Source organism: Populus nigra, chromosome 5 (genome assembly GCF_951802175.1).
Source record: "Populus nigra chromosome 5, ddPopNigr1.1, whole genome shotgun sequence".
Classification (NCBI taxonomy): Eukaryota; Viridiplantae; Streptophyta; class Magnoliopsida; order Malpighiales; family Salicaceae; genus Populus; species Populus nigra.
Window position 1 is genome coordinate 5,998,965 of NC_084856.1, and position 12,680 is coordinate 6,011,644.

A 12,680-nucleotide genomic window follows, 5' to 3' on the forward strand; every position below is an offset into this window, starting at 1 on the left:
TCGTTACCCTTGGGTCCTAACACGGGACGCAAGAGAATTAGGACCGTACGCAGGACCCATCAACCTTAGGTCCGAACGCAGACCCAAGAAAATTGGGTTTTGAAGCCAGACCCATTAGCCTTGAGTCTTGACACTGGACCTAAGAGAATTGAGTTTTGAAGTCGGACCCATTAGCCTTGAGTCCTGACACTGAACTCATTAGCCTTAGGTCCTCACACCGAATCCACCAGCATTGGTCCAGACGCAGACGCATTTTCTATGGGTCTGGACGACAGACCCAACAATCTTGGATTCAAACACTGGACCCCAGAGCATTGGGTCAAGCGGGGTTGTAAAACACAAGTGATTTTGGTTTGTACCCCTACCACACCCAAGCAACTTGGGTTAGGCGCCTCTTTCTAGCCCCAATTTTTTTAGGTTTGAAAGGGGATGTCTGACCCAAGTTAATAATAATAATAATAATTGATTTTATTCTTAAAATTAAATCCATATTTTTTTCGATAATAATATTTATTTTAATTTTAATAATATTAATGAATTTAATAATATTAATAATAATATTTAACTTGCATGTCCAAGTTCTTATATTTTTTTAATATTTTAAAAAAGTATTTACGGTTTTTCTTCTATGGTAATATTAACTTTTAAAAAAATTACTAATGATAATAAAAATAACAATAATAGTAATAATAATTCTTAATTTTACCAATCAAATCAAATCTATTATTGTTTTTCAATATTAATAATATTTTTTATAAATTTATTAATTATTATATCAATAATATTAATTATAATCAAAATAATAATATTTATAATAAAAATAATGATATTTAATTACAATAAAAATCATAATATTTATAACACAAATAATAATATTTATCATGTTAATAATAATATTAAATTTTTCTTACTCAAGTTTTTATAATAATAATTTTTTAAAATAAAAATTATTATTAATAATAATAACTTGTTAATAAAAAAATTATTAACGATAATAATTTTTCAAACAGAACCTTAATAACCTCTTCATAGTCTATTTTTTCCTTCTTCTTAGAGTTAGGTACTTCAATTATGCTGGGTGTGTTTGTTGCTGTTTTTCTATTTGTTGTAGGCTACAACCTTCCACGGCAAAGAACGCAGGAGTGTTTTGCTTTTGACTCCATCTCTAAATACAAAAGCAGCAGCAAAAATAAACATTGTATATCTGGAGATCAATCTCAAGAGAGATTAGATTATCCAACAATGATTATAATTACTGGTTTGCCAGTGAAAGCAAGTGCAGGACTAACCTGATTGCTAGTTCATTAGCCTAATTTTATAGAAGGCTACTTTAAATATCAACATTTGAGAGAGACAATAGAATTTATGAGGCCTAAGAGTTAGTAATAACCCTTTGATAGAATGAATGAAACCCATCAGTTAGTATGCAGCTAAGAACCAATCCTGATGCTGAAACCTGGAATACATAGATAAATTAACTTCCAATGCCAGAAGGGTGATGAGTCAAGAGGGAATTTTTAGACCTAACTGCGATGGATAGAAATTTGCCAGTTATAGGGGTTTTCTTCCAACTTTATCTGTTACAATTGTGTTGAGGGTGGTAACACAACTTGCAAGATAATTGTTTTTTCAACCAACTCCTATTGGACTAAGACGTTTAGATTTCTTGAAGATGACAGGGTTGTTGAAAGAAACATGAAAAATGGCATAGATTATGGTTCCAAGACTAGGAGAAAATCTTGAAATATTGCAGAAGTTCAAATATTAGAGCACCAATAAGGAAAAATGGCATAGATTATGGTTCCAACTTCCAAGACTAGGAGAAAATCTTGAAATATTGCAGAATTTCAAATAATAGAGCACCAATAAGGAATCTAGAAATTCTAAACCCCATTAATTACTCCAGATTATTGAAAGACCATCAATCCTACTCCTATATATATGATCAAATAGGTAAAAAGTTGAAATAAAATGTATTAGTTGGCTATCAAGTTTCATGAAGAATAAATTCTCTCTCATGAGGCCAACTGGAGAATAAAGAAAATATAGGATTGAAAGGTTGCAAAGAGGAATAATACAATGACGACTTAGAGTAGGAATCTTGTTTGAAACAAATCTTGGAGCCTGGATTTTAGAAGTTGTTCAAGACTTTCTAATTTCTATGCGGTCCTGTCATAAAAGCATAAAACTCATCATACTTTTCTTCAAATTGCAACTACATTATCAGCGTATAGAACATAAATTCTGGTTAAGAACTATGATTTCCACTGTCTCTTGAAATATATCAACTTTCTTGCCACGAAGCTTCTGTGGAGCTGTTTTAAACTCTTCTTCACATCCTTTTTTTGCCTATAAAATTCATTAATTCTATCCAAGTAGTTAAGCAAAAACAATTTATAGCACTTGAAGATGCATTAAGCAGAACTAAGAAATACAAAAAGCTCATAGTTATTATATAAAAACACAGGAGTTTGAAGTCATTCAAAGCCATAAAGTTTGAAGCAAAAAAGGAGTCAAAATGTAGAGAGGGGTATCCATTTCTCTACAGATAAAAGAGTCCCATCTTGTTTCCCGCATCCTGAAGCAATGCATCAAAGGATTCAAAGTGAGTGATATTCCTGCAATAAAAAAAAAAGATCAAAACATCGTCTGTAAAAGTGAGAAATAGATGGCTAAACTATTTGAATTGTAAGGTAAGTCGTGTTCAACATGTAAGATCACAAAAACATCCCTTCTTGATCATCAACTCCTAACATCTCCAATACTTGGTCTGATTATTATAGAATTTACAGCAGAGAAATGAAAATTATAGATTAAATTGTTAAAATATAGACACGCATGCATGTGGAAGCAAAAGGAGTTTAATAGGGTATACTTGGGACTAGAGGAACCAAGAAAATAGGGATACTTCGCAAAGACTTGTGATGCAGATAACTGTACTGCAAAGAGACCGACAAAGTAGAGATTGAGATGATAAAGATGTTTTCTTGTCTTCATCATGGTAAGTGTGTTTTTTTTAACAGAATAGCATGCATAGGATGACTGTAAACCCCGTGTTAAATAGAAAATTCTTAACAAAAGAAATAATAATTATATTAAATTAGGAAGAAAACTTCTATGACTAGATGTGAAAATTCCCAGATTAAATAGTTTAAAAACTCGAATGAAACAAAAATAAATTGGTACACGAACGGTTGAGAATTTGACAGAAATAACTTGTGGGACTCAAATGAGTGGTAGTTTTGTAAATAAAAAGAAAAAAGAGAAAAACTCCCCCTTTTTTCTCTTAAAACCAGCTGGTGGTAGAGGGAGAGGGAAAAGCTTCGTTCTCTCTTACAAAATTCTTTCATTTTCTCTTAATTTGATTACGGGGAGGGTGTGGTTACATGGAATTCTAGAAAGAAAACTCTAACAAGTAGAAAATTTACAGAGCGAGTGAGAAAGGGAGTATTGGGAGCTGGGGGGTAAATTACTGAAGTGTTGATTTTACTGGTATATTACTGTAAGAATGAGAATATAAATTTAATTTTCAGAAAATAGAACTAATTTTATTCTTTAAATTTAAAATAAATTTAAAAAAATATGAAGATATTCAGAAAAAAAAAATTAATTTGAATCAAAACTAATTATTTATGTTTTGAAGTCACTATCTAGATGGAGCCTCAGGTAGCCGATATTTATGCGTAGAGCAAAGCACGTGTTTTTTTTTTATTTATGTGGGGTGTCCGGATCAGCTTGCGTGCACCACGATTATTCTCTACGGCTCACTGGACATCCTGCAAGCCCAGGGACAGGTTAGGTACTGCGGGGATAACAGGTGTACACATAAAAAATCAAACCCGAAACAGAAACGGAACAAATCACACGATTAACCACAGCAGCTAAGCCCTCGAGTGCGCAAAGCACATATGTCAATTGGGATGGCCAACATGTAGGGAAGACTTCACCTTTATTAAAAAAAAAAAAAAAATTGACCTTATTTTTCATGAAAGAAATCATATTAAAAAGACCTGGGGTGTTACAATGACACTTGGGATTTTCAATTTTTGGTGCACCCATCCACCATCCTCCACTTTATCCCGAGGCTTTGGAGCATCAAGGTAAACAACTTCTCCGGCCTCTTCGTCCACTCATCAAACCCACCTGGTAACTAATTAAACCAAGATGCAAATGAAAAAATCAACGAAAACCCATCAATCTACGAGGTTAATTAGGGATTGGGACAGAATAAATTCATGATTCGGAGAGAAGAGAAATAGATCGAGAGAGAAGAAATAGACTGAGTAAAAAGAAGCTCGATTTTCTGAAACCATAAACAGGAAAAAGCTTACCCGTTGTTTTGTGTTCCAGTCACCGACGAACTCTCTCATCTCCAACCTTCTTCCTCTAGTTAGTTCTGCCCCCCTTCGTTTTCTCTTGCTACTCTTTTTTAGGGTTGACAGGCTCGTAACCCCTATTCTCAAGTTCCCTTCCCATCTTCTCCCTTAGTTTCTTGCCTTGAGTGTTGAAAAAGGGCTCGGAAATTTCTCTCCATTTCCTTCTAGGGTTAACAAGGTGGTGAGTGAATAATCCATACACCGGGCATGAAAAGAAGAGAAAAATTTGCAACTTCATGCCACAACCAGCAAAAAGCAAGAAAAGAAAAGAAATTGAAACAAAAAAAAAAAACTGATTAAATTAGTGTGAGACACACTGCTTGAGTCCACTATACTGAAACACCACAGAAAAAAACTGACCTCTTATAATAATTTTTTTTCTTTTGTTAATTTAATGTCATATATACTCGGTCTTTGCAGTTTAATTAATGATATCAATTTTTCAACGCTGTCCTTGATTATTTTACATGCTCGTAAACTAGCTACTTTTCTGTGCCATAATCTCTGTCTCTGTTCATCGTTTACTGGCTGCTCAAGCAAGAGGAGAAAAAGGGACTTGCCATTTTTGCTCTCTTACGGTTCTTTGTCTTGTGGTCCAATTGACGGGCTTTTGTAGAGGTGGAAGGTGGGAAAGAATGATGTTTTCAAGGGAGAGTTTGGTTTGGAGCAGGGTAAAATTTAGTAAAATCTTTGTAACATGACCAGCACTGGTTGTGTTGGTGTCACGAACATGGTGTCGGTGGAAATGAAGAGTGATTTGGTGTAGGAGATGTTTTGGGGAGCCTGTGACTATGACTGGGACTCCACTTTTTAGATAAGTACCTTAGGAGGCACGGAAACATCGAGGATGCAAATGGATGATGGCGATGAGAGAGGGGAAAGGGCACTAAGAACAGTGGCGGTGAAGGAAAGACCTAAGTGGGGCAAATGCACCATGATGGAACTAGCGAGGAATGACAATGACTTCTGAGGACCCCTCGTACATGAGCGCGCCCGTGTGGTCATGAAGTTGCAAATGAATGGACCACAAAAGCAATCTGTGAATCATGAAGTTGCAGATGAAAAGACTATCTAGCTTGGACTGGTTAGGCAGCATTTTAATCAAAACTTGCTGTTATTAACCTTTTCAAGACACAAGGAGCAGTGACTTTTTTGTGCTCACCATCTCACTTTATCAAAAAAATGTTCAGTATTACAACAAAATTATCACCATCATAAACCATTACAGCAAATTCCAAACTTAATCAATTTTGATCAAGCACCGACACCTTTGAGGTGAAGAAGAAAGAACTGTCCCAACAAGTTGGGGACTGCATTTATGACTACTAAAGGGGGAGGAGGAGGGCACACCACAAACAACCTCTCATCCAATACCCATCTGTAAGAAACCCAAAAAAGAACACAAACCTAATTGAACAAGAAAGGTAAACACCAAAAGGATATACAATAAAGAATTGCAGAGACGAACAATGATGTTGGTTAGTCTAAGCTTGATGAGCGGCTCCACCTGCCTTGCAAGTAATCCTGCAATGATATGCTCCGCTCTAAGCTGCTCGAGGAGAGTGAATCATTCTCAACATCCAGCAATGCAAGGTTAAGATGGGACTGAAGATTAGAACGCGGACATGCTTCATCATCCAACACGTCAGATTCTTCCACAGCATTAACTTGCAGCCGTGCCCACCTGGTCACTTCCGCATCTCCTTGGAGGAGCTTCACAACCTTTAATGATCGAAAAAGGAAATGAAATTATTTTTCATGACTCAGATACCAGGAAAATCAAAAAGTAAACCATCCACATTTTACTCGTATGCATTGGAGCTAATGCTGCAGTAGTAGAGGTAGTGCTTGATGAGAGATATGCAGGCATATGTAGTAGGGGATTGCATTTCAGAGAGCAACTTTCCGTGCCAAGTGAGCAATTCCATTTTAATTTCAAACTATTTGAAAAGAGTTTCCAATTTTGAACCAAACATCTAGAGCTAGCATTTTGCCAACCGCTGTAGTAGATAGCCTATTATGATAACCAGAAAGAAGAGTGTATAAAGATGACTTACAAGGCTCATTTGAGGCCTAGCTCGTGGGGCACGTCTTACACAGAGAGTGGCGGCTAAAACCATCCTCTCCATCTGATCACGATCACAGCTATCACCCAAGATTGGGTCTAACAATTGGGAAACCTTTCCACCATTTAGGATTGGTTTTGCCTGGACAAGTAAGTACATGTGATTTTCTGAGACAAAATCGTGTAATAAATTCAGTGACGGGTAAAATTAACGAGTAACAGGAGACATACCCACATAACTAGGCTCTCCTGGCCTTTAGGAAGATCATTGCTTATTGGCTTTTTCCCTGAAAGAAGCTCGAGGAGTACAACACCAAATGCATAGACATCAATCTTGTTGTTTACTTTGCCATACATGAAGTATTCAGGAGCCAAGTAACTGCAGCAATTATCTATTCTTAGTAACCAACAAGTAGATTAAAAGTAACAATATCCGTTTCCTTTTACCAAGTTCATTGCAGTTAATCTCGCAGAACAATCAAAATCATAATATTCACTCTTGGAAATGAAAGGAAAAGACAAATTTTATACTAACACCAATGGTGTGGCAGTATAAATAACATACCCAAAAGTTCCAGCAACATCATTGCAGATTATATGAGATGAGGAGGTCGGTGCCCAATTAGCAAGTCCAAAATCAGAGAGCTGAGAATACCATGAAAGGTTCAGAACTTGGAAGCTCGGAGAATAAACCATTGCAAGTAAAAAAGAAGAGTCGGAAACGCATCACCTGTGGCTCAAAATCATCAGACAATAGGATATTTGATGATTTAACATCTCTGTGGATCACAGGTTGAGCACTGCAGCTATGAAGATAGTCCAAGGCCTCTGCGATTCCTAAAGCCACCTTATATCTCTCATTCCAACCAAATGCATGTGGGTCCTTCTTGTTACCTAAATAAATGAGCACAGTAAAACGAGCAGTTTATAAAGTATTTCAACGCGTTGACGATTATCTAATACTAGCGAGGATTTTTAATCAATTACCGTGAAGATTCTCTTCAAGACTTCCTCTTGACAGGAAATCGTAAACCAAGAGAAGATTTTTTTCCTCAAAACAGAACCCCAAGAGAGAAATGATGTTCTTGTGAGATAAGGTAGTGATAATCTCAATTTCCTGAACAAATTCCTTCAGTACATCTTCAGATGGCTTTAAGATTTTCACAGCAAGTTCCTTGCCGTCGGGAAGGCAACCTTTATAGACCTGACTGCTGCCCCCTTTCCCAATCAAATTTTCTGAAATAAAAAAATAAAAAGATCGGTAAATCACATAAGGCTAAAATGAAACCGAGGTCAGTTGTTTTGATTTACAATTTGTGCAAGGAAACAAACCAGCCAAGAAGTTGGACGTGGCTGAGAGAAGTTCTTGGCACTGAAACAATCTGCAAGTTGCTGAGTATTTCTCATGAAGACCCTCCAATTCTTTTGGCAGAGTTCTCGAGTTGTGGTCAGGAGAAAGCGGAGCTGTCGCTGTCTCCATTCCAACGGCAACAATTGCACCATTTTCTCCATCTAAATTCAATTGCTCTTCACCCTTATCAGAAACATCCTGTTTGTGATCTGAATTGACAGTGGATAGTGAGAGTTGCCTGCTGGGCAACCTCATTGCCCATTGAACCACAGAGATCTGCCTCACTAAAGATCTATCTGATGTTTTTCGATTCGGTAAAACAGAACTACGGAGTAGTGGCCAACCAGGTTTCAATTCAGGCACTTGACTAATTAACGTGGAAACTGAACTCGTGGGTTCCTCTACCCTTGGTACTGGAACTAGAGCTAACGACTTGTCATCGCCATCACTGTCACCACAAGATGCTTCTGCAGATTGATTACAGGAATCATCAGCAGGTTTCATAACCGATCCACAAACCGAGCAGTTCTCTTTCATGATACTTGCCAAACTATTGGAACGAGCTTTCATTAACACCTGCTCCAAAGTCAGGCCATTGTCCTGATCGTTCCTAGAGGCCTCGTTGGTACCGCCTTCATTCGATACTCTAGAATTTTTCTCAAATGAAATTGTCTTGTGAACAACACCAAGCAAACCATTCTGAACATGATCTTTAGCTCCTGCAACAATCACATAACTGGTTACTACTGTACCAAACAACCAAGGGAAAAAATATGTGAGAAAATCAAGTTGGGATAAAGCTCTAATAAACCATGAAAAGTTACCGGTATTATTTGGAGTGCGCTCCCTTTGAAACACAACTTTCCCATTATTGAAAGCAAGAACAGAACAATCCTTTGGTAGTTTTTTAGCACAATACTTGGCCACAGATGTTGATGGCCAGATTGAAAGATGATTCCTGGTAGCTCCAACAATAACCTTTGTTGCTGTATAAGATTTTGCTTCCCTGACTAAAATTCTCCGAATTGATGAACCTCTGCATATCTTGAGCTTGAGATCCACCTGCAACACACATCCCATCAAGACCCCGAAACTCGACAACGTAGATTTGATAATGAACGTTTACTCAGTTAAATCTTGTCAGCCACCAAACAGATGCTTGGAGTAGAAAACACACAGATGCCACATGGAGAGTAAATGAAGAGCACAAATTCAATCTACATAACAAAACAAAAACCAACCTGTTTCAAGTTGCAGAAACCTTCATAAACAGCAAGAACATTGTCAAAAGCTTTCACAAGCGAGAGAAGCGAAGATTTCCCTTCACGATCCACGATTTCTATTTCACCAAATCACCAAAGTTAAACCACCCACCAAATAATTAAGCAGCTCAAAAAAACATTGTTCCAGTTCAAGTTTCACTAACCATTATTATCAAGGATATGAAGAGCAATAACAGTATCTCCAGGTTGAGCCACTTTGACCAAAGCCCAAGTCAAAAGCTCTCTACTCGCTGGGTCAAGCTTGACTCCTACTATCACCGTACTGTCACCGGAGTCTGCCATTCTCTCTCCTTCACGCAGCAGCATTCTCATGCTCTGGCTTTTTGAGATTTTAGTGATCAGAGAGATGTCGTTTTGGAGTTTCTATGTTGTCTTTTTGTTGCCTGGAATAGAGGAGGACCATCTCGTGCTCATATAGTAATACTTGACAGAGAGAGGGAGGGAGGGAGGGAAAGGGGGGCAGTGTTTTTGGCTATAACCGTCAGTTTGGTTGTTTGCTTTTCAAGGCCGCGAAACCAGACCAGAAAGGGAAAGGAAGGCAGGAAGGTTTTGTTAGGGTGCACCCGGGTGTATTTTGGTTAGCATGGATGTGACATTGGCAGTGGTAGATTCTTTTTGATGGTCCTCGAAATGATAATTGATGTCTGGTTACGATAAGTTTTTGGATTAACCGGATTGGGTCCCACTCTCACTAGCAAAAGGCATGGAACCTAAACCAGCTGAAAGAACCGAGAATCTAGTAATGAGGTTAGTGTCTATGTGGAAATAGGTACGGGGGTTGCTGTCCTTATTGGTGAGATAGGGTTACTTGCAACCTGTATTTAAATCATTATTGCAGTTACATTAATGAGCTGTAAAAATATTCATGCAAATTACAGCACTGATTTTTTTAGCCTATTAAAGTTATTGCAATTTTATTTTGAGCATAATTAATATGCCAAGGCTTTTAATTTTTACGGGTTTGTGAATATAAAAACATATTTTAAAAAAAAATTCAAGAACAAAACTAGGATGATAATTGAATCACATGGATATATAAATTAGAAAATAAAAGGGGTAAATGTTTTATTTGGACGAATATGTATGTGATCTGAGGATGTGTTTTGGGTTAAGTGTGATTGGAATGAAGTTCAAATGATATCCGGGTATTGACATATTTTAATATCTAAAATGGTTTGAAGTGCTAAATTTAATAGATTTAGGTAAAAGTTGAAAGAGAAAAGAAATGCAATTGATGTTTTTTTTATTTATTTTTATGATCGAAAAACATGTATTAAGAAAAAAAGAGATGAAATAGGTCATCGTACTAAGTGAAATTATGCTAACGATCTGAATCATATAATGATGTAATGTGTGAAAAGGATTGGGTCAAAAAATAATGTGCTAATGTGTGAGTATTATTGTGATAAGAGAATTGTCTAGAACTTTGAGATATAGATGTTATTTGAAGTGTATGGATGAGAATATGACATGATTTTAGCCTCATTTATTTTTAAGATGGTTAAAATAAAAATGAAAAATATGTTTTTCAAACATGAATGCATGGCATATATGGATGAGATATGAAATAGTCATATTTAGAAATTGTGAAATGAGTGTTAAATATAGAACTGAGATATGGTTCATGAAGATAACAATTGGTAAATCATGATATAATAGGAGAGATTTTAAAAGCTAGACCATAGATGGGAGGAGCGGGATCACAAGCAATAGATAAGTGCTCGACACCTTATATTAGTTTTAAATTTAATGATTTTCATTATTGTAATTCTTTGATTTGAACCAATCATTTTGAGATAAATAAAAATAGAAAAAAAATGAAGGAAAAGCAAAGGATTGATGGAATATTTGGCATCATTGTTAGATGGTCAGGAATATTTAGTATCATTTTCTAATGGCAGGGAATATTTAGCATTATTGTTTTTATGGTCAAGATAATTGTTCAGTTCGCCATAAGATAGAGATTAATAGTATCAGTTGATACTAATCCCAAATTTGTTTTTATTAGTTTATCATGGAATGGAGACTAATGATATTAGTTGATATTGATATCAGGATTATATGGTTGACCGCATGTAAAGATAATGGATTAAGGATTACTTACCAGGAAAATACTAGGGAATAGGATCTTGAATATTTAAAAGTAAAATGGATTTTCATGGGAAAAATGACTGGTAAAAAAGAAGAAAAAAAGTAATTGTTGATGCTAAATTATTATGCGATGGGAAATGTTAAATTTTATTGATGCTTACTTGTTTATACATATGTATGGAAGATTTCTTTAAAATGAATAAGATCTGATATTTTATAGAACATGGATGGTATTTCATCGAGTTTCGGGTTGTGGGAATGGTAAATAAAAACATGATGACGAGTTTGAGTTAATGACATAAAAGTGGTATGTTTTCAGGCTTGTTTCGAAAATGAAATTGTATCATAAATTGGAGTTGTTTTGTTAGCTAAATTGATGTATTTTAGAGCTGTTTTGATAACATGGACAAGGTGTAACTAGGGTTAGTTATGTCGGTGTAAATGTTGATTATTTAGGGTTGCTTTATTGGTGAATAAAGGTATAATCAATGTTGTTTTTTACAGTATAAATGTGTAAAAATTTATGGTTGTTATGATAGTTTAAATATATTAAGACTTTGAGGCAATCCTAAATAATATGTATGGTATAGGATAACACGGGTTTAAATTAATGTTAAATGATTAATGCGAGGGAAAGGATATCTGAAATATTGATCATTACTTCGTGAATTGTAGGGAGGTCCAATAAGTAGTGTCTATGTTTTAGATGCGTGTATAACAAGAGTTTCAAGTAAGGACTCATCTTACCTTTGTGGATCGTGAGAGATATTGTTACAAGATGAATTGATGTAAGATATATAACCTTCGAGGTGGGGGTTTAAAGGAATTTTTTTTTTATGGGGAACAATTTGCATAAGATGTTATTTCATAGTGAAAAGTTATGACTTTTATATTCTTTAAAGAGATGATTAAACATTATAAGAGTTTAAAGTGATTTGTACATAATGATGGGTTCAAGTTAATACCAAAGATAGTAATAAGAAATGAGGTAAAAGACTCATAAAAAGATAAGGAAAAAAAATGAATGAAAATTTGAGCAAGGGTTATCAGGAAAGAAATGTTTGTTAAGGCAGGGCATAAAGAAAATGATTGATATACATATGGTTTCCTTAAATACTACAGGAGATATTGAAATCTTATAATGATGATTTTAATGCATGCTGATTTTGATTACTATTGAGCTTTTATTAAAGTTTTTTATCAAACTTGTATCATACTTCCATGTTAACTAACAATAGAGTCTACTACTTGATTAGTTTCTAAGTAAAATTATATTATATTTAATGTATTTTGTATACATGTAATACTTAAGTGTATTTTCAATAAATGCTATTAGAATATAAGTAAATATGAACTGGAAAACTCTACATTTTTATAATTTACCTTTAATGTACACCAAGTGTTATGGTTTAAATGTTTTATGGATATTATTATGTGATGCCAAAGTGGTTGATTGGTTTAGAGGCTTGGGGCTTGGGGCTTAATGTGTAAACATTGTTGTTGAAATGAATGTG

General features: G+C 35.3%; 1 protein-coding gene and 1 long non-coding RNA gene across 2 annotated transcripts; both read right to left on the minus strand.

Moving 5' to 3' along the window:
• Positions 1-2,425: 2,425 nt before the first annotated feature.
• Positions 2,426-5,252, minus strand: LOC133694369 (uncharacterized). Its single transcript, XR_009842278.1, has 3 exons — positions 4,332-5,252; positions 4,011-4,150; positions 2,426-2,618 (listed from the first exon to the last, which is right to left on the minus strand). It is a non-coding gene; the product is annotated as an uncharacterized LOC133694369 (long non-coding RNA).
• Positions 5,253-5,471: 219 nt separating this feature from the next.
• On the minus strand, positions 5,472-9,556 carry LOC133694605 (protein kinase STUNTED). Its single transcript, XM_062116181.1, has 10 exons — positions 9,219-9,556; positions 9,034-9,131; positions 8,617-8,854; positions 7,774-8,511; positions 7,429-7,677; positions 7,172-7,335; positions 7,007-7,086; positions 6,673-6,820; positions 6,434-6,583; positions 5,472-6,098 (listed from the first exon to the last, which is right to left on the minus strand). Exons 1-10 carry the CDS (start codon positions 9,385-9,387, stop codon positions 5,856-5,858), a joined length of 2,277 nt encoding a protein of 758 aa, XP_061972165.1. The 5' UTR covers positions 9,388-9,556; the 3' UTR covers positions 5,472-5,855.
• Positions 9,557-12,680: the final 3,124 nt, after the last annotated feature.